The following is a 27,375-nucleotide window of genomic DNA, read 5'->3' on the forward strand; positions in this document are numbered from 1 at the left end:
ACGGCTACCCACTCCAGTATTGTGTCCCAGAGAAATGTACTGTACTGTATAGTCCATGGAGTTACAAAGAGCTGGACACAACTAAGCGACTTTCACTTTCACAGTGTGTTACAAAATTGTGATTGTGTAAAGTTTCTATTTAAAGGGCAAGAAAGACCAATGGAATAGTGTAATCAAGTATGAAAATTCATTAATGTTACTTCAAATTCCACATGGTAACAATTTTCGTGAAAACCACGACTGGCTGAGTTTGGTATAGAATCACTGAAGAATATCTACAATTATCTGAGAAAGCTACTAAAATATTCTTTCCTTTTCTGACAATATGTCTGTACAAAGGTAAATTTTCTTTATTAATTCAACCAGAACAATACGTTCTAACAGTCTAAATGTAGCAAGAGATATCAGAACTGAGCAGCCTTCTATAAAACCATATTTTAAAAGCATTTGTAAAAATGTAAAACAATGCTCCTCTTCTCACTTATTGTTTTGGAAAATCATTTTTCATTAAAATCATTTTTTATTTTAAAATCAAAATTTGATTCTAAAATCATTAGAATCATTTTTCATTAAAATCATTTTTTATTTTAAAATCAAAATTTGATTCTAAAATCATTAGAATCATTTTTCATTAAAATATGCAATTTTTAGCATGCAAAAAAATTTAAAATGTGTTAAAGCATTGCAAAATATATTCTTTTTGTTGGGGAAAGATGGATCAATATTGGTCAATGTTGGTCTTCAAATCTTGAGTTTCCTTAATATTTCATCAACTTATTATTTTTAAAAATTACCACTTCAACTTTGGATTTAAGTGATATATGACTTTTTGTCCTCTGATTATTGCAAATCAGTTTCTCTAGAGTATGACATTTAGCAGTCAAAATTATGTATTGATATGTCCACAATGTATTAATATTTCAAAGCAACCTTATTTCAGAACTATAATCTGTCCATGATACAAAAGTATAGCAGTAGATAGCTTGATATTTTCATTGTCGTATTAGAAAAACTAGATTAACTAGAATAAATTCTTAGTAAAATAGATTGGATACTAGACTTTGTGTCGCTAGTCTTTAAGTCTCTGTCTCTCTCACACATAGCACTGAAATTCACTTTTAAATACAATCTCCTAATAAATAATATGGTAGAGATCCTTGAAAACCTATACACAGCATAGTTAAAATAAACAAGGGGAAGTCTGACTAAGCTTGTGGTCAGGAAGCAATCTCAATCTATCCAGTAGAAAAGCATATAAATGAAGAAAGACAAGCCATTCACTGTAAACTAGACATTCAACCATTTGCTAATGAGCAATGCTCAGTAGAACCTGGTCTACTTTATGTCCTTTCTTTGGTGGTTTAGTGATGAAAGTATAAAAATAATTTCACTAGCAGGTACCCTTTCCTAAAAGATCAGTCAGCAACATGGACCCTAAGTATAGTCCTACATGCTTTATCTTCTTGTAGGGATGTATGTTGATAATGAGGTTTCCAGTTTCTTGATTTCACAGTGATCTTAAAAAAGGAAATCTATGGACAAGCTTGCAAATGACAAAAAGCATGCAGAGACCTCCGAAAAGAACACATCTGAGACCATGCACTAGGCTTTTCCATGATAAAATCAACAGGAGAGAAATCTGGGTGCCAAAGTCAGCAACCCACGAGTCTGCTGTGCTGCTCAGAGCCTGAACCCATGGCCAGGGGAGCAGAGGGAGGGAAACCCAGGGCTCCCTGCCCTGGACACATATTCTGATGCACACTCTGTGTATTCTGACAGTCACTGGACTTCTACTACCCTCTTCAACTGTATGTTTAGGACAGGAAGGCATCAACCCCCAGATGCAACAAACCACGTTTTGTTTTGTTTTTAAACAGTGTGCGTGGAGACCACTGAAAATGGAAGCCCCAGAGCCCTATTTAGGTAAAATGAAGAGCTCGTCTTCCTTACTTTTCACCGTGAGGTACATGGACTTGCTGACGTCCGCGCCCACATCGTTGCTGACCTTGCACAGGTAGTAGCCACTGTCTTCTTCCACCACGTGCTTGATCAACAGAGACCCGTTGCTGAGGACCTGAATTCGGCCATTCAGGGCAATCGGTTGGAACTGGGGAACCCCAGCACCTGGAATAAAATAAAGAGGAATGGTGATGCCAACAGGAGTAAATACAGGGAGACAATGAACTCCAGATCATCAGACAAACAAAGGGGAAGCGGATGCTGAACACACATCCTAGAGGAAAGGCATCTGATATGCCAAGATTTTTCTTCTTTCTTCTGATAATGAAATTCTTGTTTAGGGAGAAACATATTTATTTAAAATGATAGCATTTAAAACATTGAGATAAACAGTAAGAGACCTTACAGGTAGTTTCCACATAAAAAGCCAGATTTGATGAGCCTTAACTGGCTGATAAATTATTCACAGAAATCACAGTAGAATGACTACAGAAGTAGACATCTTGTGTGTAACTAACTTAATTTGTTGTGTTCCCAGGGACTTAATATGAATGTAAACAAGAGTGCTTCAGGGAGAGGACATTTGAAGACTTCCCATGATGCACACATCTGAGACTACAAGAATACCAATATTGCAGACTTCCCTTCTAAGCGTGGTCTACAAATACAATGTAATATTAATACCATTTAATGTTATTACATAAATGTTAGATCATTGCACTAAGACAGAACACAATTAAAACCCCTTAAAGTGCTTGCATTCAAGGAGATACAGCCCAGATGTCTATGCTATGATCATAAACGTGATCCATATAAAAGATCCATATGAAACTGCTTTGAAAAATTAAATTAGAAATAATAAAACAGAAGATAAGGGAGATTTCTGGAAAAACAGTAGTTGGATGAATCAGATGACACTGCTATGTTGCATTTCCCCTTCTGGGACTTAGGAGGGTGTGGTCTAGGCCTTGAAAGGCTGATAGGGTTTCTCTATATTCTGATCTGAATCTGAAGATTTGGGGAGAATACCCACAGGTGAAGACAACTCCATGTTTCTGGAGAAAGCCCGAAGCATGGGCCAAACATGTGCTCTAGAGAAGAGCTGCTGGTTCCTGTGTCCCCAGAACCTACATGGGCCTGAACAGGTGGGAGGTCACCCACTCATGTGGGAAACTTCAGACTTTGCATATGAAGAAATGAAACGAGAGGGGATATGCTTCTTCCTGTAGTTTCCCCTGTAACTCACCATTTACTTATTGGTGTCCTTCAGGTCACAGTGGCAGAGACTACTGCTGTGCCTTCTCCTCCCTGTTTCAGCTCCACCAAAGAGACAAAGGAAGTTAACTATGTATCTAAGGGGACCCTCCACAATGAATTTGAAAGGCAAGCAGCATTGCTAAAGCAGGTGGGTTCTACCAAAAGAGAACTGCTAGAGAATATATATGAATGAATTCAAATTTAAAATATAGAATTCCATTTCTGAAAAGGATGGTTGCTAAGTTGCTTCAGTCGTGTCCGACTCTGTGTGACCCCATAGATGGCAGCCCACCAGGCTCCCTTGTCCTTGGGATTATCCAGGCAAGAACACTGGAGTGGGTTGCCATTTCCTTCTCTAATGCATGCAAGTGAAAAGTGAAAGTGAAGTTGCTCAGTCCTGTCTGACTCTTTGCGACCCCATGGACTGCAGCCTACCAGGCTCCTCCGTCCATGGGATTTTCCAGGCAAGAGTACTGGAGTGGGGTGCCATTGCCTTCTCCTGAAAAGGATGGAGAAAGACACAAAAGAATATCACTTCCTTTCTAACCACCAAAAGGAGACTGTTAATCTACAAAATCATACTTTTCTTGAAATGAATCACAGAGCAGAAGTCACAGGCAACTGGGTAAAATTCGTCGCAAAGAATTTAAAATACCCTATGAGGAGCTATGGCATATGTAAACAATTTGGTAGAGAATGAGAGGACAAGACCTTGAACATATAAGCAGGAAGAAGTAAAGAACTGGAAATAAGTATAGCCCAATTCAGTTTCTACTTTTATGTATCAGAGTATTATAAGATAATAAAATGTTGTAAGATACAAAAAAAATAAGCAAGCAAAAAAAAAAAAAACAGAGGGAATCATCAATAGTCATGAAAGCTTAGTATGAAACTATAAAATAAGAACTTTATGACAACTATGACTAATAATCATAGACAGGTAAGGGATTCAGAAAGAACATTAAAACCATACAAAAGAGAAAGATAGACAAATAAAATGTTAGAAACAACATTTCTACAATATTAGATGTAAGGAATTCCTTAATCTAATTAGCCGATTGAATACGGTAGAGAAAATAATTAGTGAACCTGAAGCTAGGCCAACAGAAATTATACAAATTAAAACAAAAAGTGCAAAAGAGTGAAAAAGACAGAATAGGTTGTCCTAGAGCTGTAGAACAATATCAAATATTCTAACATTGGGTAGTGACAGTCTCAAAAAGAGAATATAAGGGCAGAAGAAATAATATTTGAAAATAGAAGACATTAATATCACTATCAATCATTTTGACTGAACTGACATTTATAGAACTCTGCACCCTAGAACAGCAGATTCCATGCTGGTTTTGAGTGCACATGGAACAGTTACCCAGAGAGACAGTATTTTGGGCCATAGTAAAAAGTTCAATAGATGTTATAAGGTAAATTAATAACATAATCTAACATTGAGATCAATACAGAAATGTATCTGGGAAAAACCTCAAATATTTGAAAATTAATGCAATTCTAAATAACTCATAAGTCAAAGAAGAAATCACCAAAATAATTAGAAGATATATATATATATGTATAAATATATATATACACACATATATTTTTGAGTTGAATAAGAATGTAAAAACAATATATAAAAATGCATGGAATGCAGTTAAAAAAACACTTAGATGGAAGTTTGTAGCATTGTTTGTATTGGAAAAGGAAAAAGATCACACATCAGTGATTCCCCTTCAGAAGCTATTACAAAAAGAGCAAATAAAATCCAAATTTAGGAGAAGTCAGGAAATTAATAGAGAGGAAAACTGAAATAAATGAAATAAGAACACAGAAAAAACTAAAGAAAAAATCAATAAAACAAAAATATAGTTTTTCTAAAAAAATACGATAGACAAACCCCTATCAGGACTGATCAAGAAGAGGGGAGAGATAAAAGCTACAAATAACTATCATGAAAGAGGCTATCACTGTAGCCCTTACTTGAATTAAGAGGATAATAGAAAAATATTAGGAATAATTTTGTGCCAATAAATTTGAAAAGTTATATTAAATAATAAATTTCTGGGAAGAAACAAACTCTCAAAGAACACTCTAGAAAAATTAGACAACCTTAATAGTCACACTCTAGTAAAGTAATGCTCAAAATTCTCCAAGCCAGGCTTCAGCAATACATGAAAGCAGTGATAGAAAATACATATGTGTGTGGGTGCTTAGTTGATCAGTCATGTCCGACTCTTGTGACCCCATAGACTGTAGCCTGCTAGGCTCCTCTGTCCACGGGATTCTCCAGGCAAGCATACTGGAGTGGCTTGCCATTTCCTTCTCCAGGGGATCTTCCCAACTCAAGAATTGAACCCAGGTCTTCTGCACTGGAGACATACTCTTTACCGATTGAGCTCCGGCGGAAGCCAAATACATACATCAGCACAATCACGTTTCAATAACATTTATTTACAAAAGCAGGTTTTGAGCAGGATTTGACTTGTGGTTCAGTTTGCTGACATCTGATTTAAAGATTAAAAAGAGTATATAGATGTAAGCGAAAGTGAAAGTGACTCAGTCATGTCCGGCTCTTTGTGACCCCATGGACTATATATTCCATGGAATTCTCTAGGCCAGAATACTGGAGTGGGTAGCCTTTCCCTTTTCCAAGGGATCTTCCCAACCCAGGGATCGAACCCAGGTATCCCGCATTGCAGGCGGATTCTTTACCAGCTGAGCCACAAGGGAAGCCCAAGAATACTGGAGTGGGTAGCCTATCCCTTCTCCAGTGGATCTTCCTGACCCAGGAATCGAACCAGGGTCTCCTGCTTTGCGGGCAGAGTCTTTACCAACTGAGCTATCAGGGAAGCCCATATGGAAGGATGTAAAGTTTGAAGAGTGGCATGTACTAACAATACTCACACATCTGCATTAGTTCTTTATCTCATATATAATGTATGAAAGAGACTTCTGTGGTGGCTTAGACAGCCTTTCATAACATCATTCTAATAGATAAATGGTTTTAATTCATCTTATTTATAAAGAATTCAAAATCAGGGATGGAAAAAAACATTATAGTAGTTTTTAATGTTGAGTTTGCCAAAAAGTTTGTTTGGAAAGATGTCATGCAATAGTCACGGAAAAATGCAAACAAATGTATTGCCCAACCCAATATTTTCAGTGTGTTACTTTCTTCAGTATCAGCTACTGATTGTTTTATAAAGTGAGATGAAATGAACAAAAGTATTCTTATTCCTACACATTTTACTCCTTGGGAATAGACCAAAAAATTATCAAAATGCATAGCATGCAAAATTACAACAGAAACACATACAATATTAATTATGTAAAACTTAATTCATATGAATAGTCACAGAATATTTAAATAGATGTTTGATGATTAATGAAAATATCTATAAATGAGTGTTTGATTTTGGAAAATAATCAATGAAAAGTATCTCCTAGTTTACCTACTGAGATTTAAGACAAGAATTTCAGATTAGGAATCTGTGAATATTTTGGTCAAAAGCTTAAACAGTAGAAAAGTAACTGCTCTCCTTTTCTCCTCTGTTGTTCAGTTTCTCAGTTGTGTCTGACTCTTTGCAGTCCCATGGACTGCAGCACACCAGGCTTCCCTGTGCTTCACCATTTCCCGGAGTTTGTTCAAACTCATGTCCATCGAGTCGGTGATGCTCTCCAACTGTCTCATCCTCTGTCATCCCCTTCTCCACCTGCCTTCAATCTTTTCCACCATCAGGGTCTTTCCGACCTCTTCACATCAGGTGGCCAAAGTATTGGAGTTTCAGCTTCGGCATCAACCCTTCCAATGAATATTCAGGACTGATTTCCTTTAGGATGGACTAGTTGGATCTCCTTGCAGTCCAAGGGACTCTCGAGAGCCTTCTCCAAAACCATATTTCAGAGTCATCTATTCTTTAGCACTCAACCTTTTTTACTGTCCAGCTCTCACATCTGTAAATGACTACTGGAAAAACCATAGTTTTGACTATATGGACATTTGTAGGCTAAGTAATGTCTCTGATTTTTAATACACTGTCTAGGTTTGTCATTGCTTTTCTATCAAGAAGCAAGCATCTTTTAATTTCTTGGCTGCAGTCACCATCTTCAGTGATTTTGGAGCCCAAGAAAATAAAAGTCTCTCATTGTTTCCCCACCTATTCGCCATGCATTGATGAGACCGGATGCCATGATCTTAGTTTTTTGAATGTTGAGTTTTAAGCCAACTTTTTCACTCTCCTCTTTCACTTTCATCAAGAGGCTCTTTAGTTCTTCTTCACTTTCTGCCATAAGGGTGGTGTCATCTGCATATCTGAGGTTATTGTTATTTCTCCCAGCAATCTTGATTCCAGCTGTGCTTCATCCAGCCCTGCATTTTGCACGATGTACTCTCCATATAAGTTAAATAAGCAGGATGACAACATACTGCCTTGATGTACTCCTTTCCCTGTTTGGAACCAGTCTTTTGTTCCATGTCCAGGTCTAACTGTTGCTTCTTGACATGCATACAGGTTTTGCAGGAGACAGGTAAGGTGGTCTGGTATTCCCATCTGTTTAAGAATTTTCCAAAGGCTTTAGCATAGTCAATGAAGCAGAAGTAGATATTTTTCTGGAATTCTCTTCCTTTCTCTACGATCCAGTGGATGTTGGCAATTTGATCTCTGGTTCCTCTGCCTTTTCTAAATCCAGCTTGTACATCTGGAGTTTCTTGGTTCATGTACTGTTGAAGCCTAACTTGAAGGATTTTGAGCATTACTTTGCTAGCATGTGAAATGAGTGCAATTGTGCAGTAGTTTGAACATTCTTTGGCATAGCCTTTCTTTGGGATTGGAATGAAAACTGACCTTTTCTCCTTTAAGCACATATGAAATTGTGCTCTGTCTTTACAAAATAGTGTTTACTGTCCAATTACTAAGCATCCACTATGTGGTGGATCCATGGAAATTTGCTATGGTTACAAAAGATAGTGTCCTCTTTGTCAATTTCTCTCTCTCAGGTCAGAACCCTCACTCTGGGGAAATGTGAGCTGCTATATTGTAAGCCTCTTGATAGATCTCCTCGAGGGTTTTCTTCAAACAAAGTTCTGTGAGAAGCTGGATCCTGCCAGCCACCACACAAGTGGGCTTGAACTTTGAGATGACTGTATCCCTGGCTGGAAACCTGACTGCAGTGCTTAGAGACCTTAATCTAGAGGACTCGACTAGGCCATACTCAGATTCCTGCCCCAAAGACACTGGAAGATCATAAGTATGCATTATTATTGTTAAGCCACTAAACTTAGGGGTAATCTGTTACACAACAACCAATCCCCAGTACACTGTGAGAAACTAGGTAATCAGGAAACCATTCAGTTCCTCAGTTTTCTTACCTGTAAAATGGATTAATCATAGATCCTGCTTCATAAGGTGGTAGAGACATTTAAATTCTTAAACTGTGGTAGGGCGTAGAGTATGTACACACTATTGCTGTTTGCTTTTTCTAATTTCTGGTCTAATTATTTAATCATTTAATGCTAGTTGACTTTACATCTTTCCTATTCCACAAGACTAAGGACCATGTTTCCGTGAACCTCTCTGCTTATCAATCAGTTCATCAATAGAAAGACATAGTGGAAAGGAGGCTCTTTGGTAAATCCTTGGAGTGGAATCCTTATCTTTAAGTGTTAAAATGTATTGTTAAGTTGCTTAGTAAAAGATGGAGCTATTTTATCTCCATGGGCTGGGGGTTCACTTTTTCCTCAGACATGTGCATTATTACTCTTTTTGATCTTCATCAATATGGTATATATCTCATTATTTTAATTTACATGATTTTACTAATTTTTGTATTATTTTTTGCTTTTGCTTATAGATATTCAGTCACTAAGTCATGTCTGACTCTTTGAGACCCCATGAACTGCAGCATGCCAGGCTCCCTTGTCCTTCAGTGTCTCCCAGAGTTTACTCAAATTCATGTTCATTAAGTCAATGATGCTCTCTAACCATCTCATCCTCTGCCACTCCCGTCTCCTTTTATCTTTAATCTTTCCCAGCATCAGGGTCTTTTCCAAAGTGTCAGTTCTTTGCATCAGGTGACCTGTTTGGAATTTCAGCTTCAGCATCAGTCCTTGTAATGAATATTCAGGACTGATTTCCTTTAGGATTGACTGGTTTGATTTGCTGGCTGTCCAAGGGACTCTCAAGAGTTTTCTCAGAACTACAATTTGAAAGTATCAATTCTTTGGTGCTCAGCCTTCTTTATGGTCCAACTCACACATCCATACACGACTACTGAAAAAGCCATAGCTTTGACTATACAGACCTTTGTTGCAAAGTGACATCTCTGTTTTTTATTTTGTTGTCTAGGTTTGCCATAGCTTTCATTCCAAGGAGAAAGCATCTTTTAATTTCATACCTTCTGACCTGGGGAACTCATCTTCTGGTGTCATATCTTTTTGCTTTTTCATATTATTCAGGGTTCTTGTAGCAAGAATGCTGGAGTGGTTTGCCCTTCACTCCACCAGTAGATTGCATTTTGTCAGAACTCTTCACTCTGACCCATCCATCTTGGGTGGCCCTGCATGGCATAGCTTCATTGACTTACACAAGCCCCTTTGCCACAACAAGGGTATGACCTATGAAGGGATGCTTATAGATAAGTGAGCATCTTTTAATGAATGCATCAGCAATTTGTACTTGTTTTTTGGTGAACATTATGTCTATATTCTTTCCCATATTCATGTACCTACTGGATACATCAGTAACCTCAGATATGCAGATGACACCACACTTACAGCAGAAAGCAAAGAAGAACTAAAGAGCCTCTTGATGAAACTGAAAGAGAGAGTGAAAAAGCTGGCTTAAAACTCAACATTCAAAAAACGAAGGTCATGGTATCCAGTCCCACCACTTCATGGCAAATAGATGGGGAAACAATGGAAACAGCGAGAGACTACTTTTTGGGGCTCCAAAATCACTGCAGATGGTGACAGCAGCCATGAAATTAAAAGATGCTTCCTCCTTGGAAGAAAAGTTATCGCCAACCTAGACAGCATATTAAAAAGCAGAGACATTACTTTGCCAACAAAAGTCTATCTAGTCAAGGCTATGGTTTTTCCAGTAGTCATGTATGGATGTGATAGTTGAAGTATAAAGAAAGCTGAGTGCTGAAGAATTGATGCTTTTGAACTGTGGTGTTGAAGAATACTCTTGAGAGTTCCTTGGATGGCAAGGAGATCAAACCAGTCCATCCTAAAGGAAATTAGTCCTCAATATTCATTAGAAGGACTGATGCTGAAACTGAAACTCCAATACTTTGGCCACCTGATGTGAAAAACTAACTCATTGGAAAAGACCCTGATGGTGGGAAAGATTGAAGATAGGAGGAGAAGGGGGAAACAGAGGATGAGATGGTTGGATGGCATCACCAACTCAATGGACATGAGTTTGAGAAAGCTCTGGGAGTTGGTGCTGTGCAGGGAAGCCTGGCGTGCTGCAGTCCATGGGGTCGCAAAGAGTTCATTTGACTGAACTGAACTGAACTGAACTGAACTACTGGATTTTGTCTTTTCTTCTTTTGCCAAAGCACTTTGAGTCCTGAAAATGATTCTATATTCCTATTTTTAGAAAACTTTATTTTTCTTCCTGTTGTTTCAATCAGGATCACATTTTGGATATTATCAGTTACCTTTTCATCATCTCTTGAGATGATCATACTTTTTTTTTCTTATAAAAGTTTATTGCATCTTTTAAGGTCTGGTTTCATAAATTATAAAACTCCTTCTTATGGATAATATGTTTCTTATGGTAAGGATAAATATTATTGCAACTTAAAAATCAGAGGAAAAGCCAATGATTTTTATTTATGTGCTTAATTTTGGTAAAAAGTTTGAAAAATCCAAAAAGGCTATTGATGCCTTTCTCAAAGTTAACTGCAAATTGGTAGCCAGATCTAGACTAATACACACAACCTGAAAATTCAGCCAAATGTAGGATTTTTAAAATATATCCATAAGGCAGCGAACCAGGAAATCTGAAAATGCTATGGAATTTACAAATTATATAAAAATGTGTTACAAAGCCCTGAAACATCAAAATGCTGATAGAATGTGAGAAATTTATAGGATTGTTCATGTCAAAAACACAAATGCTTTCTTTTCCTTGAAGAATTTTCACCTGAGAAATACTTACAATATTTGACAGATTTATAGTAAAGAGTTACAATAAAATTCAGCTTCATTGTTAAGCTTTCTCAGTTGAGTAGCTGAAAAAGATTATCTATTAATTCCTGTGTGGACTGAGAGCAGTCTCTTCATTACTAGAAGATCCTAGTGGAGACAGAGACAACGTAAAACTGCAGTTGAATACCATTACATCTTTTTTTTTTTTCATCAGAAAATGAACCAAACTTGATGGGCTATAGCATTTATAAATGTGATCATGCTAAACAGAGTCATTCATCCACCGTACGGACAACAGTTCCAGTGGTGACACATGTTCAATCAGAGGAAAGTGGACTTGGCTATTACTTGACAGAATTATAGGTCATCGACTTTAGATGTATCATTATCGTAAAGAACAAAATTTAACACAGTGCACACTCTATTTCAAAATTCTGCAATCCTGTTAACATAATGTAAGCACTTTGGGTAATTAGCTACAAGATACACTTACAGCAACCAGAAATAATTAATTAAAAATCTGTCAGTTTTCTCTAGCTAGCTGAGGTCAAGTGGGGACAGTTTTAATGCTCCATTACATGAAAAGAAAGTGTTCACGCATTATGTAAGGCACACACTGAATGGCTGGGTATGTTCCTACTGTGTGACCCTTCTTATTTATTGAAAAGCTATGCCTAGCAGGACCTTCAAGAACTGAGGGGGTGGAAACTGAGGAAAAAGAGATACCGAGTGTTGCCAAGTAAGCCTGCTTTGAAGGCAGCAGTAAATACCATCTTTGTTTCATCTCTACTTCCCTTTGAGGTCTTTGCTGGTCTATAGGGAGAGAATTTGACCAGAATCAGAACTGAGTTCTAATGATATCCCTGAAACCTTAGGAACTGGGCCTTCAAGCAAGTATTAGCTTATTCTGTCTGCATCCTTAATGTGATCATATAAGAAATGGGAAGAAGAACCCGTTTCTAAGCCATATAGATTGTTCACACAAAAGGGAACAAGACTGCATGAATGCAAGTGGGTGTCAGTGCCCATATGCTGGGACCAGAAATGCTGGTCAATGAGAATACTCAGAGAGTTTCCTGGAAGGTGAAAGATGATTTTTGTGTAGGAGAAAATAGGAGGAAAGAGATGACTTTCTGCTCCCTGGGCTGCACCTAGATGACAAGGCTCTATGTTATTTCTCTTCCACACCAAAGAATCAAGGCATAGTCCCTTTTGTCCTTATGGAAACAGTGGTGTTTTCCTGAGGAAGGAATCTGTTTCCCTTTCTCAGGCAGAGGGCTTTCCTTCTCTGAGAAGGGTTGGTGGGTTGAAGGGAGTGAGTAGAAACAAAGATGGGGTGAGGATGGGACAAATAGAGAGAGTAAGTGCCCAGAGAACAGCAGCTGGACCTGTTTCAGGTGTGGTTGTGAGAAGGGAATCCTTGATCGGTGACAGAGGGCTGGGTTCTAGGAGTCTTGTTTCAGAGAAAAACTCCAAAGTGGACAGAGGCACAGTCCTGAGATATGGGTCCAATTTCAGGCTGGGGGTGCTATTCCCAAACCCAAAGAAAGTAGCTTCCCTATGGTACACAATGCACACGTCATGTTTTGCCTATATGTTTGCATCAGACAATGTCTGTCCATCTCAGCACTACTGCTGTACTTCTAAATTCTTCTCTAAATTCCAGGGATAGGAAGCCTGAGAAGAACATTTTCTTGGCTGATTGGTCATGATCCTGGTTTATATTTCACCAGTGGGAGGCAGCTGAATATGATTTGGAAAGTGGAAGGAAGGAGAAATCACAATTCTCCTTTAGAAGCAGCCAGTCCCTGCATGTGTAGACACCAGACATCCAAGCCCAGAACAAATTACCACTTCATTCTAGGGTAGCAGGGATCGCAAATGGTTCCCATGTTTGTTAAGTTCCTGAAAGGCAGCTGAATCCCTCCCCTCCTTCTAAAAATATGCATGCATCTAATGTCCTGTATTAAATTCCTTCCTGATACAACATCACACCCTTACTAGGACAGCATCAAGATTGCCGTTGTTAAGTCACTAAGTCCTGTCTGACTCTTTGTGACCCCATGGACTGCAGCATGCCAGGCTCTTCTGTCCTCCACTGTCTCCCAGAGTTTGCTCAAATTCATGTCTATTGAGTCAGTGATGCTGTCTCACCATCTCATCCTCTGTCGCCCCCTTCTCCCTTCAATCTTTCCCAGCATCAGGGTCTTTTCCAATGAGTTGTCTCTTCACATCAGGTGGCCAAAGTATTGGAGCTTCAGCTTCAGTATCAATCCTTCTAATGAATTTTCAGGGTTGATTTCTTTTAAGATTGACTAGTTTGATCTCTGTGCTGTCCTAGGGACTCTCAAGAGTCTTCTCCAGCATCATAATTCAAAAGTGTCAAGGTCACTTCTTTTGTAAACCTTAATCTTGTTATGTCTATCCTAGAGAATCCAATCCTATGAAAACAACTGAATTTAGGTGGTCTAGACTAGTGCCTGCCCAGGGGTTGTTAGAACCTGGTGGTTCACTAGTTTATCATGTTGATTTCATAAATTTTACCCTGTACTTAAACTGCAAGGGTCTTTTTTTTTTCCCCATCAAGATGGAACACAGTTCTCTCACTCACTTATCAGAAAATGGAACCATGAACTGACATGATTCAGTACTTGCTGAAGGGACATGTGACACTGGAGGAAGTTTGAGTGGCTGAATTTTGCTGATGCCATCACAGCTTTGTATTGGGATGGAGGCGCCCCTGCAGCTGTGTTGACGGCATGAGGTTTTCAGCTACCATCTCCCTGGAGAAAGAGATCCCCAAACATTTGTCTTCAGTGTGGCTATTCCTATCCACAAGAGGACAAGTTAGAAAGTTCCTGGGGAAAGACAATGGGAAAGAAGGAAGACAGAGGAATGGAGAAAAAGAAGGGGGCACAGGATGGACCAAAAGTCCATTTTCCTGGTGACTCTACCAAGGCTCAAGGTAATTACAGCTTCCTTGGGTGTGGGATTGGGGCGGGGGGAGTGGTCTATGGTGGTCTTGATGCAGCTTCCAGAGACAGACTCCACTTATTTTAGCATAGAGGAAGGCAGAAGTTATTCATCCCTGGTTGTTTCATTCTACCAACACAGGAAGAAAGTAAAACAACACGATGACCACTCATCCTCTTTATTCTGCTTGAAACAGAGCAGGACACTATGGTCCTTGTCCACACGTGTCCTCAGTCTGCCTTTTGTCTGTGGAAAAACTTTAGCCAAAGAATGAGTTTAATCAGAGAAATGAGAACATGTAGAAACAAAGGAAAACAGTCATCAAAGGAGACCAAATAATAATGCAGTCATTAAGCAAAGTCAAGCACCTTTACGTCTTTCTTCAAGGGCTACAGATAATTTTCTGAGCCATCTCCTGTGAGCTATCTTATAGATACTGAATACCCCACCAGGTAGAAGAAGTTAACTACACAATGACCAGACTATAGCCATGACATAAGCTGCCACAACTCCAAGAATAGACTTCAAAGAACTGAAAACAAATCACCCTTGAAACTGAAGATTAATTGTACCTAAAACAATCAAGATGATGCTGGTCAGACCACTGATGACCAATCTCAAGATGACTGTCAGAGCTGACTGTGCTGTTTCTGCCTGGAGCCCCCTTTTTCTGTCTATAAATTCTGTAAATCTCTTGCCCACTGACTGTCAGTGGTGGGGGTTGGGGGACGTTTACCTTTGGACAGATGTCTGCCTTCTCCCCACCTCAGATGGTGGCATCTGAAATAAAGAAAATTTTCCTTTCCACCAACCTTGCCTATTTGTTGGCTTTTGAGTGGCAAGCAGCTGGACTCCTACCTTTCAGTAACATGCTCACCTTCCTTTTCCAAGAACTCATTATTGTTCAGTAAGACTCATTGATTCTACCTGGAACAGACAAGCCGAGCTGCATTTATTGTACCTGAAGGAACCACACTTGGCCCTAAAGTTGAGTTTATTTTCACCACTTCTGTCCCAGGGAAGTGTCACCTTCTCCTTTTTAGATTCTTTGAGCTCTTTCTCTGTATTCATTCAAGATATATAGCTTGTCATATTTGCATGTTAGTGGATACAAGGAGAACTGGATGACAAATGTGACTACATAGCCTTGATGAGTCTGGTGCAGGGATTTGGAGCAGGCGCTGCTGGAAAAATCCAGGAGGATGCCTGCAGGTCCAGGAAATCAATGGACCAAAGGGGTTGGACACATGGAGATGGAGACTTGGCGCATCCTAACCTAAGGTGGTGAGTCTGGGAGCAGGCAGGGTTAAAGCTCTAGGTAGTAATCAGACAGCTAGACAGACAGACAGACAGGCAGGGAGGTGAGACAGGATGAGAAGACCAAGGGCCAAGCAGATGACCAAGGCAGAGATCCAATTTCCAGGACAGGGGTATGAAAGTGACACTTGTTCTGAGCAAAGGTTGTGAGCTGGCATTCAAGATACAGTGTATGTGGCCACAAGGGTAAAGAAATGAAGCTAAATGCCTCGGAGGCTAAAATAAGAAGGAGGCTCAAGACCGAGGTCAGGAGCAGAGTCAAACCTCCAAGGGTACAGTGAACAAGATTAAGGGACCAGAGTTTGGAAGGAACTTTTGGGAACCAGAGAACTGAGGACAATCCTGCCTGGGCTATAAGAACCTATCCCCACACTAAGTTATTCCAGTAGGAAATTTCCTGCTTTCCTAGAAGGGAAATGAAGGACTTCTTGTTTAAGGGAGTTTTGGGGGGGAGGGGTCTCTTGGTTATTTGCCCCCATCAAGACATATATTTTGAATGGAAAGCAGGGGATCTCTGGGGCTAGGGGTTAGATCTCTCCACTGCTGAGGAAGGGGTGGCCTCGGTCAACTCACCAGGGAGGTCTGAAACAGGCATTGCTAACAAACATGTCTTAAAATCAAGATGCTTGAGAACTTGAGCTTGTCTCATGTTACTGGTTCTTCATGGCATTTGGAGACAGAGGTCTTGGGGACTGTGGAGGGTCCCCTGATGTCACCTTGACCTTGGGAGAGAAGGTGTGAGCAAGAGCAAGCTGAGACATTCCAGAGCAAGCCCTGGGGTAGGAGAAGACTCCAGAGTGCTCACCTGAGCAGTCTAACCAAGTGTATTGAGTACATATGTTTTCTCAGTAAGGAACTGAACCTCACTGGTGGCTCAGATGGTAGAGTCTGCCTGCAATGTGAGAGACCCAGTTTCCATCCCTGGGTTGGAAAGATCCTCTGGAGAAGGGAATGGCCACCCACCCCAGTATTCTTGCCTGGAGAATTCAAAGGACAGAGGAGCCTGGCAGGGTACAGTCCATGGGGTTGCAAAAAGTCAGACATGACTGAATGACTGACACTTTCAGTTTCAAGTAATTGAACACACTGCATAGAAATCTCCAGAGAATTGTTGCCAGTGTCAGATGTTTTTCCTGTGGATTTCTAAACAAAAGATTCAAGGCCCTGTGGGCCCTGACAAAGAGTCTATGGCTTCTGCTGAACCTGCAAGTAGATCCTCCCCCAGCTGAACCTTTGGATGAGATACAGCTCCGGCCAACAACTGTAGCTCTGTGAGAGATTCCAAAACAGTGCACCCAGCCAAGATGTGCCCAGACTCCTAACTCACAGAAATCATGAGACAATAAAGGTTTGATTTTACATTTCTAAAAATACAGAGAAAATAAAAGAGTCTGTGGCCAGATGGGAGGGTTTTGGCAGGTGGGTTGATGCCAAGCAGAAGAGGACAATTCTGGGACCGTGAAGGTAAGGGACAGCCAAGATGTCCCTTATTCACACGGTAGAATGCACCATGTGAATAGAGAAGAGCAACCCCCAGCAGTGTTTTGGGGACAGAGGGAGATGCCTGAGCAAAAGCAAGATTATTGTGCACCAAATAACAGTGGGTTCTTAGGTGTCTCCAGGGAAAATTGGAGTCGAGGAAACTTTGGTCTCATGTTCCTTGGAAGAAAAGCTATGACAACCCTAGACAGCATATTAAAAAGCAGAGACATCACTTTGTCAACAAAGGTCTGTATAGTCAGAGTTATGGTTTTTCCAGTAGTCTTGTATGAGTGTGAGAGTTGGACCATAAAGAAGGCTGAGTGCCAAAGAATTGATGTTTTCAAATTGTGGTTCTGGAGAAGACTCCTGAGAGTCCCTTGGACTGAAAGAAAATCAAACAAGAAAATCCTTAAGGAAACTGGAAGGACTGATGCTGAAGCTCCAATACTTTGGCCACCTGATGCGAAGAGCTGACTCATTGGAAAAGACCTTGATACTGGGAAAGACTGAGGGCAGGAGGAGACGTGGACAGCAGAGGATGGGATGGTTGGATGGCATCACTGACTCAATGGACGTGAGTTTGAGTAAACTCTAGGAGATAGTGAAGGACAGCGAAACCTGGCATGCTGCAGCCCATGGGATCACAAAGAGTCAGACATGACTTAGTGACTGAACAACAAATGTACTACAGCTAAGGAAGGGCACAGGGAGGGGACGAGAGAAACAGGCAGGAAAGGGGGGGGGCATTCCATCACATTGTAGCCTCTGTATGTGCTAGAGAGTGGAGGAAAATAGGAATTCCCCCAAATTAAGGACCACTTTTCCCTTGTTTAGAGAAAACAGACAAGGACAGTTGCAGAGAGTCAGGAAACATTGGCTCTAGATGTAATTCTGCTCCACCCAGAAAACCAAAGAGGATCGAAGTGAACAGTAGGCAGAAGTTCATAAATACTTACTGCCACACACCATAGTAAGACAGCAATAAATTAATAATGGACATAAATAGATTTAAATAAATGCAAAGGCTATCCATGATATTGTCTGGGAAGTTTCAATAGTTTAATGATCTTGAGAGTCTCCATGCTAACTTTTAAATTGCTTACATTCTCCCAGATTTTTCAGAATAATTTTTTAAACTTGATAGAATTAGCCTAACATTCAACTAGAAGAAACATGCAAATACAAATCCATATGATAAATCTATCATATGGATAGATTTTTGAAAAAAGAGAATTTTTGAAAAATTTTGGAAAAAAGAAAATTAGTGAGGGGAGGAGTGTTATATGAGATACTAACACGTAGTAGGAAGTGATAGACCTCTAGTATGCATGGTTCTGATGCCAGACAGACAGTGCAAGTGGGGAAGGATAAAACAGACTTGAGCAGACATATTTTTTTCCATAGACTATAAAGGAATTCAAGACAGTGATAAAAGGTTGGGCTGTTCAATAAACAATTTTAGGACAACCGGCTCATTGTGTGAGCTGAGCCTATGACAACAATGATGATAATGATGACAATAGAGATTTCTTCAAGAGAATCTGAGATACCAAGGGAACATTTCGTGGAAAGATGGGCACAATAAAAAAGATAGAAACAACAAGGACCTAACAGAAGCAGAGGATATTAAGAAGAGTTGGCAAGAATACACAGAAGATCTATATAGAAAAAGTCTTAATCATTCAAATAACCATGATGGTGTGGTCACTTACCTAGAGCCAGACTGCCTGGAGTGTGAAGTCAAGTGAGCCTTAGGAAATATTACTACAAACAAAGCTAGTGGAGGTGATGGAATTCCAGCTGAGGTACTTAAAACCCTAAAAGATAATGTTGTTAAAGTAAGTTTGGAAAACTCAGAAATGGTCACAGGACTGGAAAAGGTCAGCTTTCATTGCAATCCTGAAGAAAGGCACTGCCAAAGAATGCTCAAGCTACCGTACAATTGCAATCATTTCATAACTGATGCGAGGAAGCTAGCATCTGGCAAAGATACTATGAGGAAGATGGAAGAATAAAACAGAAAGAGAAATTAGACAATGAAATCTCCTCAGAAAGATGCCGTGGTAGAGATGAAATCTGTGAATACAATAGCTACTTGTCTGTGAATCAGGAGCTCAAGAGAGAAAGAAATGAGCTGGCAGAACTGGAGAAAGAAAGGAAAAAGTAAAATCACAAAAATGCAGGCAAATTTGGAGAGACAACAGAGGAGAACCGATTTTGTGGGGGGAAAGACAAGAGAATAGACATGAAAAAATATCAACCAAATTAAAATGGGAGTGAAGTGAAGTGAAAGTCACACAGTTGTGCAACCATGGAATTCTCCAGGCCAGAATACTGGAGTGGGTAGCCTTTCCCTCTTCCAGGGGATGTTCCCAACCCAGGGATCAAACCCAGGTCTCCAGCATTGCAGGTGGATTCTTTCCCAGCTAAGCCATGAGGGAAGCCCAAAACAAGAAGCCCGATAAGTTAAAAAAATAAACAGAGAGAAAGGGACAGCCTCTGGAAGACAGGTGGAAGGGATCAGTGACATTGTAATGGAGACCCAGGCCATTGTGCTGCCACCTAAACAGAGGCAGGAGTTCCTGATCTCAAAGGACCAAAGACAGAAATCTACTAAACATCATAAAAGGTTTCCAAAAACACCCGGCAACAAATCTGCAAATAATTCCATAACTTTGTTGAAATGTTGCAAAAAAAGATGACTTCTACACCCTAACTAACCCTTAAAAAACTCAAATAGGTGCCAAGTAACTCTCATCTTCTCTGAGAGTGAAATCTGTTCATTCCATTATCTTAGTTGGTATAGTTTCTGTGACTTGAAATAAACTCTGAAGCTACACACACACACATGCAAAGCATAAAAGAGAACAAATAATTACAGACATGATTCAAGATGAATTTTCTTACATAAAAAATGATTTGAATCTACATATTTAACAGGCATGCTCCATCTGGGGGATAATGACCCCACATGAATAACATCAAGGCATAGACTATACATTTGTGTGCTTAGTTACTTCAGTCATATCCATCTCTTTGCACCTCTGTGGATCTTAGCCTGCCAGGCTCCTCTGTCCATGGGATTCTTCAGGCAAGAATACTGGAGTGGGTTGTCATTTCCTTCTCCAAGGAATCTTCCCAACCCAGGAGTCGAACCTGGGTCTCCTGCATTGCAGGCAGATTCTTTACCAACTGAGTTACAAGGGAAGTCCTGGACTTCAAAATCAGCTCTTTTGTGCAAGCAGACAAAAAAAAAAAAAAAAAAGAAGTCCTTTCTAAGGGGAAAGCAGGCAACTTCTGTCCCTCCCAGGAAATAATACAAGATCCCACCTGCCACTGGCTAAATTCACTTTATGTGCAAAAAGGCGAGACAGAAGCCCTTGTGAAGAAAGAACTTGGAATATTCCTCATTGGAAGAACTCTTTATAGCTGATGGACCAACGACGAGCAGGGGCTCAATTTCACCTAGAACTCAGGTGATGTCAGAGTGGGGCATGTAGTGGCTGAGTAGAACGTGGAAGGAATGAGACCTGACCTGGAGAAAACATTCATCGGTTAAAAAATTAGCATACTTGGAAAATGTATCATTGCTTATATTAATACTATAAGGAGTCGGGTCATCTCTATAGAGAGTGAGGATTGAACTCCTAGTATTGATCCCAGGCAATTCACCATCTCAGGAAGTGGCACCTCCAATACTCTTGAAGACCCAGGCATCCTGTTTGGCCCCCTTTCTCTCTGACATCTGGTCCACCAGCCAGATCGATACAGAAATCAACTACCTGTCCCTCCTTGACAGCTCATCCATGCCACATGACAGCAAAGGCCTCCTATCAGATCTCCAGCTACAGTTCCAGCCCTCCACACAGGCTGCTCTCAACAGCAGGGCCAGTGGGGTCCTTTGGAAACACTAGGCAGAGCACACGGCATCTCCTAATGACTCCAATAGCTCTGGAGTCCACAGGGTGGCGGAAGAAGGGAGAGTGCTGCTGTCACGATGATGCTGATCCCACTGCCCCCAGGTGAAACCACACCTTTGAAACCACCCTTCTGGCCTGCTGCGATCTCCAGAACCTCCTTGCACTCATCCCGCAGTGAGTGACAGGACCCAGCTTCAGTGTCCTCCTTGGTTCTTCTGGAACATCCCAGGTACAAACCCACTTCTGTTGTTGGCTTTGGTCCCTGCAGATGTGCACACGGCTTGTCTGCAATTTCTTCTTAGTTTCTGCTCAAACATTACCTTCCTATGGGGCCTTCTTGGATAACCCTATTTTAAATGTAAATTACTCCTTATAGCTCTCTCACCCCCTACACCAGATGTGTTCTGACTCTTGTCCTTGGACCCTCCTACAATCCAAGCTTCCCTGGAGGTCAGCACAACCCTATTCGTGGGCAGCCAGAGAGCTTGGACAGTAAAGAATCTGCCTGCAATACAGGAGACATGGATTTAATCCCTGGGTCAGGAAGATCCCCTGGAGAAGGGCATGGCTACCCACTCCAGTATTCTTGCCTGGAGAATCTCATGGACAGAGGAACCTGGCAGGCTGTGGTCCCTGAAGTCACAAAGAGTCGGATATGACTGAGTGACTAACACTGCAGAGCAAAAGATGTCCAGGCAGCCCACAAGCTGGAACACCAGTTATCTCTCACATCAGCAGCCCCTCTTCACCCCTCAGCAGCTAAAAAGGAGATGTCCCAGTCCCCAGGACAGCAATTGAAACCCATTTCCTCCACGATAAATGACATACATTTGCTTAGTTACGGATTTCTGGACACACAGGTGAGGCCCACCATAGTATTAAACCTTGATTTTTTCCCCCAAATCTCCTTTAGACAAGAGGTTTTGTTTGTTTATGTAAAATAAAAAAAATCAGGGGACAGAATTGAATATCTTAGATGTTATATATCCAGACCCAAGGTCAAAAATGTAATAGCATTATTTTTCAGCAAAGACTGTTTCATTTCTGTAATAGCTGCCCTTAAACCACTGCAATTTACTCTGGAATTCTGCAACCTCAGGATTAAATTGTTGAAACTCTCAGAGAAACAGCTTGAATCTAAATTTTTTTTCATTTTTTGCATTTTTTTTGTTGGTCACATATAGGAGAACTGCACTTATGATCTTAGTGACTATTTGATTATGGGAAACACATTCCATAAGCAAGACTAAATTTTTCTTAAGACCATGTTTATCATTTGCATAAATAAAATAATAATATAAAACTTCCCCATTATATTGAAAATATTAAAAAAACAAGCATAATAATATGCAGTAATATTTTCATCATAAGAAACAGGCAGTACTATAAAATGCAGGAAGGAGTATAAATGAACAAAATGATGACAAGTGGCCAGTATGTATGGAAATCTATAGAAATTGCTTACTCTTTGAACCAGTAATTCTACATATGGAAGTTTATCCACAGAGAAAAAAATAAACACATATACAGAGATCAATGACATGGAAGTCACTGTGATATTTTAATAATAGTGAACAACTGGAAAAAACAAACACAATATCCAACAGTAGTGTTGGACACACCTGGTTGCCAAGCCTCCACCCTCTCTTCTTCCTTAGTGAAACAGCTAGGGTTGCAGTCACGATGGCCATATTTAGCTGTAACACAGCCTGCAGACACCCAATGGTGAGGGGCGAACAGACCAGTGAGATTTGAGCAGACGCGATTTATGACATATTCTGGAGAGGTCCTTAGAGGGAACTGACGCAGGTGGCTGTGACAGCCCTCTCTCTGTGTTCTTGCTTCTCCATGGAAATGTGGAAGTGGCCACCAGACCTCAATGGCCATTGATTAACGGTAGCCAATGCTTTGGAAGAATGGCAGAAGAGACAAATGTTAACAGCTTGGGTCCCTGATGACTGATGGGAGAAAAACTACTCCCGACCTAGCTATACCCGGCTCCTCTTATGATCCGACTTTCCTGGTGGCTCAGAATCCACCTGCAATGCAGGAGATCCCGGTTCGATTCCTTGGACAGGAAGAACCGTTGGAGAAAGGAGTAAACCCATGTGGCATTAAGTCACTGAATTCAGTCCTAACAAAGGCAAGAGAACTTTGATGTACTTATTGATGTATGGCTATAAACTCAACAGAGACATTAAAAAGTCACATTGAACCCATATTTGCTGCCATGGAAAGACATTAATTGCCTATTGTGAACTGAAGAAAGATTATGGGTCAGGAAGAATAATATGCTTGCAATTTTTTAAAGACCCCAAATTATATGTTTATCTACAGATCTATATATGTATATTTGCCAGGGGACAGGTCTGAAAAACTAGATAAAAGCGTTAACAGTATTTATCTTTGATTATCTTTGAATGATGTATTTAAAGGGGAATTTTAACTTTAAAAAAATTGTTTGCTTCAAAAGTTGATTTTTCTTTAATGTTTTTAAATTGTATGTGAAGTTCAAAGATAAAAAGGCTTTTACAATTTAATTTGCACACCAGTGATGGGAAGGCATAAGACGTCTGTAACACTCATAACAGACACAGGGTTATTTAATCCATGAAAAACCTTCTTATAAATAAATGAAATATGGAGATAAGTGTGCAAGTAACATGAATAAGAAATTCCCCAAAGGGGACACAGAAATGGTCTGTAAACAAAGGATAAAATATTGCAAACATCATTAGTAATGTACATTTCTAAATTAAAACATTCACCCATCAAATAGTAAACTTTAGGGAGAAAAGGACATTATCGAGCTGGCAAGGGTGCAAGACACACACAGCCTCATCCTACTGGTCAGTGTGTACACTGCCCTGATACCTTCCAATGTGTCCTGGTCCAGTTCAGACCAAGAGCCTTCAGTGTGGTCATGGTATTTTTTGCTGTGTGCTCAGTTGCTCAGTCGCTCAGTTGTGTCCGACTCTCTGTTACCCCATGGACCGTAGCGTACCAGGTTCCTCTGTCATGGAATCTTTCAGGCAAGGCAAGAATACTGGAATGTGTTGCCATTTCCTTCTCCAGGGGACCTTCCTAACTAAAGGAAAGAACTTGAGTCTCCTGCCATCTCCTGCATTGGCAGGTGGATTCTTCACCACTGTGCCACCTGGGAAGCTCCCTGCACATCCATATAAACTACATTAAATCAAATGTATGCTATTTGTTTCCATGTAATGCAACATTCGGCTATAAGCATGGCCCCAAATAAAAAGGAATGTGGGCAGATATTCTGCCCACAGAATAATAAGCTTTTATTCTGGGATAAACTGTTTTTCATATGGACAATGTATGTGACATGCTACAGGGCAGTAACCTAAGGGATTTAAACAAATTTAATTGATTCTGCCCCCAACCAAATGGTGTCTATCCGTCTCTTTCTTCCCTCTTCTCCTTCTCCCTAAAGGAAATACATTCAAGCTGACTATGTGGCAAGAATGCCATTTGCTTTTCTTCAACTGTTGTTACTTCCATAAGAAAGAGTAACATGCTACATATGTTAAGTCTTAGATTGTTAGAAAAAAATGCCATTATTTACCTATTTACTTGTTGTTTTCTCATTTATCCTATTGATGCATATTGGCCCTCAACTGCTTAATAAATAAGTTACTGAATTAAGACATGTGAATGAGAAAGGAAAGAGAATTTCCAATACATTCGTAAGCATAGTTGAGCAAACCTTCTTAGAAAAGGGGTTCCCTGGTGGCAGTGATGGTATAAAGAATCTGCCTGCAATGCTGCAATGCTGGAGATCAGGTTCAATCCCTGGGCCAGGAAGATTCTCTGGAGAAGGAAATGGTAACCCACTCCAGTATTCTTGCCTGGAGAATCCCATGGGCAGAGGAGCCTGGCGGGCTACAGTCCATAGGGTCTAAAAGAGTCAGAAACAACTGAGGTGACTTAGCAGCAGCAACAAACAGTTAAGAAACTTTCCTGGAGAAGGTTGTAAAATAGACAAAAATTATTTTTACCATGTCTAGAATGGTTCCCCCATTAGTTTCCACACTGCCCATTTTTATTTATATAATGTTTACAATGTTACCTTAATACTGGGAAATTATGCTGTGCCTTTGAAGAGAAAGCATGATTAAGGGTGAAAGTTTGTTTTTAAGAAGATAATACCCAGGTGATGTTTTATGTCTATATTATCTAGGTAAATAAAACAAACTGTAGTTCTATTTTAACCTTCTAAAGCCATCTAACTTTACTTATCTAAATACTGGGGAAATAATTTCCGACAATGAGTAATTCTGACAGTTTATATTTGTTTTTCCATGTGTATGGGGTCTCCAAGCAGATCACTGTTGTCCAGTATAGGTGGTCAACAGAAAGCTTCCACAGGTGCTGAAATAGTGTCCATGAATAACCTGCCTCCACAACATGGTATGGTCTTTCCAAGGCCCTGTGATGCAACAATACTTCATGGCCCAAATGAAAACACTCAGGTGGTTACCAGGGGTGTACACAAAGGATGGACACACTTGGTGGAGGTGAGGATGGATATATTTGTGAGAAATATCTTTGGAAGAAATGTTCACTTTTGTCCTCTTAAAACAGGGGTCCCAGCCTCTAGGACTGGTGACCTGAGGTGGAGCTGATGAAATAGTAATATAAATCAAGCACACAGTAAATGTAACGTGTTAGAGTCATCCCAAAACCATCAGCACCACTACCCCGGTCCGTGGAAAAACTGTCTTCCACAAAACCGGTTCTTCCTGCCAAAAAACCTGGGGACCACTGCTATAGAATATACCATATGTTTGGTAGATAAGAAGCAAACCAAGTGACTTCATACCTTTAGAGAATTTCCACACGATAGTGGGTACAGGGTAACCCTCAGCTGAGCAATTGAGGATGACAGCCTTGCCATAAATCCCATCTTGGTCCCGTGGTTGAACCACAAACTTGGGAGGAACTGAAAAAGAGAGAAATGCCACCAGTAATTCAGACAATATTGCAACTTATCAAAGGTGTGATTTAAAGAAATCCAAGAATTTTAACATACAGGAAAGTACAAAGAACACTTTACATACGTGGGAAAATAAAGCATAGGATTTGTAATAAGGAACCATCTGAGGAAGTAATCCCAGCGCAGGTGATTTGTCTTATTATATCAATGACCTGATGCAGATGGAAGTCGACTTGCACCAGGGGACAGTGGATTCTGGAGTGTGGCAGTTTGACTAAACCAAGGGAATATGACATTTTGTTTTTGATTTGTGTTATGGCAAATCTTCAGGGATCCACTCTTGGGTGTGAAAGGTTTAAAGCATCGAGTATCTATTCTTCCTCTAACAGGAGACAAAGGGAGAATTAATAGGCTCTTCCTAAAGGCAGTAAAGAACAGAACATGGTATTGAACTTTTTCTAAAAGTCTGATGAAGACACAGGGACCATTATTCCTGACACCATTATGCCTTCTGAACCAAAAGGGGACTATGGAAGCCAGTTGAATCGAGGTGCCAAGATGACTTTATAGAGTACCTATTTAAAAAAAATATAGATTAAGTAACTGCTTATTTGATGAGTTTTGTGTGATGCTGAAAAAAAAAATCCCTATGCAAAATATACACATGTACTCTGCTTAAAACATACCTGCCAAGAGAAAGCAAATGCTTTGAGTTAAGCTACTGTGATTTTCGATTATTCCAGTCTTCTCTTAAAGAGAAGAAACAGATTTTTTTCCTAGAAGAGGTAGCATCTAAAGGTATTAGAATCCAGAAATCTTTTTCAGCAGATTAGTGGCTAATTGTAGGATGGATTTTTAATGTGGCAGTCACAAGGTTATACGAAAGGACATGGATCACATCAACCATTGACTAGATATTTAACAAATGTGGGACTTCCTTTTCTTTCCACAATTCCTCATAAGGCTAATCTTCTCTGCTTTGTGATTTCCAGAGTTCTTCATTTAGAGACAGAAATGTGGGCCTATGTGTTACAGATATATAGGGATTCCAGCTACCACAAGAAATGGACTGAGAAGGCAGTGCTTGTGCTTAGTCCCTCAAGTCATGTCCTACTCTCTGTGGTCCCATGGACTGTAGCCTGCCAGGCTCCTCTGTCCATAGGATTTCCCTGTCAAGAATACTGGAGTGTGGTGCCATTTCCTACTCCAGGGGCTCTTCCTGACCCATGGATCGAGCCCACTTCTCTGTGTCTCCTGCACTGGCAAGTAGGTTCTTTACCACTAGTGCCACCTGGGAAGCCCAGGGAGAAGGTTAGAGTCTATGTTAGTTAGGAATTTAGAAGCACACTGAAATGGCA

The 27,375-nt window shown here is 40.2% G+C and overlaps 1 protein-coding gene across 1 annotated transcript in view; it reads right to left on the bottom strand.

Moving 5' to 3' along the window:
* Positions 1–27,375, bottom strand: part of DSCAM (DS cell adhesion molecule) — a 568,075-nt gene that overhangs the window by 244,134 nt on the left and 296,566 nt on the right. The window contains exons 10-11 of the mRNA XM_081574158.1: positions 25,904–26,023; positions 1,951–2,124 (exon numbers count right to left, since the gene is read on the bottom strand). Of these exons, the coding sequence (XP_081430284.1) occupies positions 1,951–2,124; positions 25,904–26,023 (294 nt within the window). The remainder of the gene's footprint in view (positions 1–1,950; positions 2,125–25,903; positions 26,024–27,375) is intronic.

The sequence above is a fragment of the Giraffa tippelskirchi genome, chromosome 2 (assembly GCF_054371585.1).
Source record: "Giraffa tippelskirchi isolate mGirTip1 chromosome 2, T2T-mGirTip1v1.2.pri, whole genome shotgun sequence".
Lineage (NCBI taxonomy): Eukaryota > Metazoa > Chordata > Mammalia > Artiodactyla > Giraffidae > Giraffa > Giraffa tippelskirchi.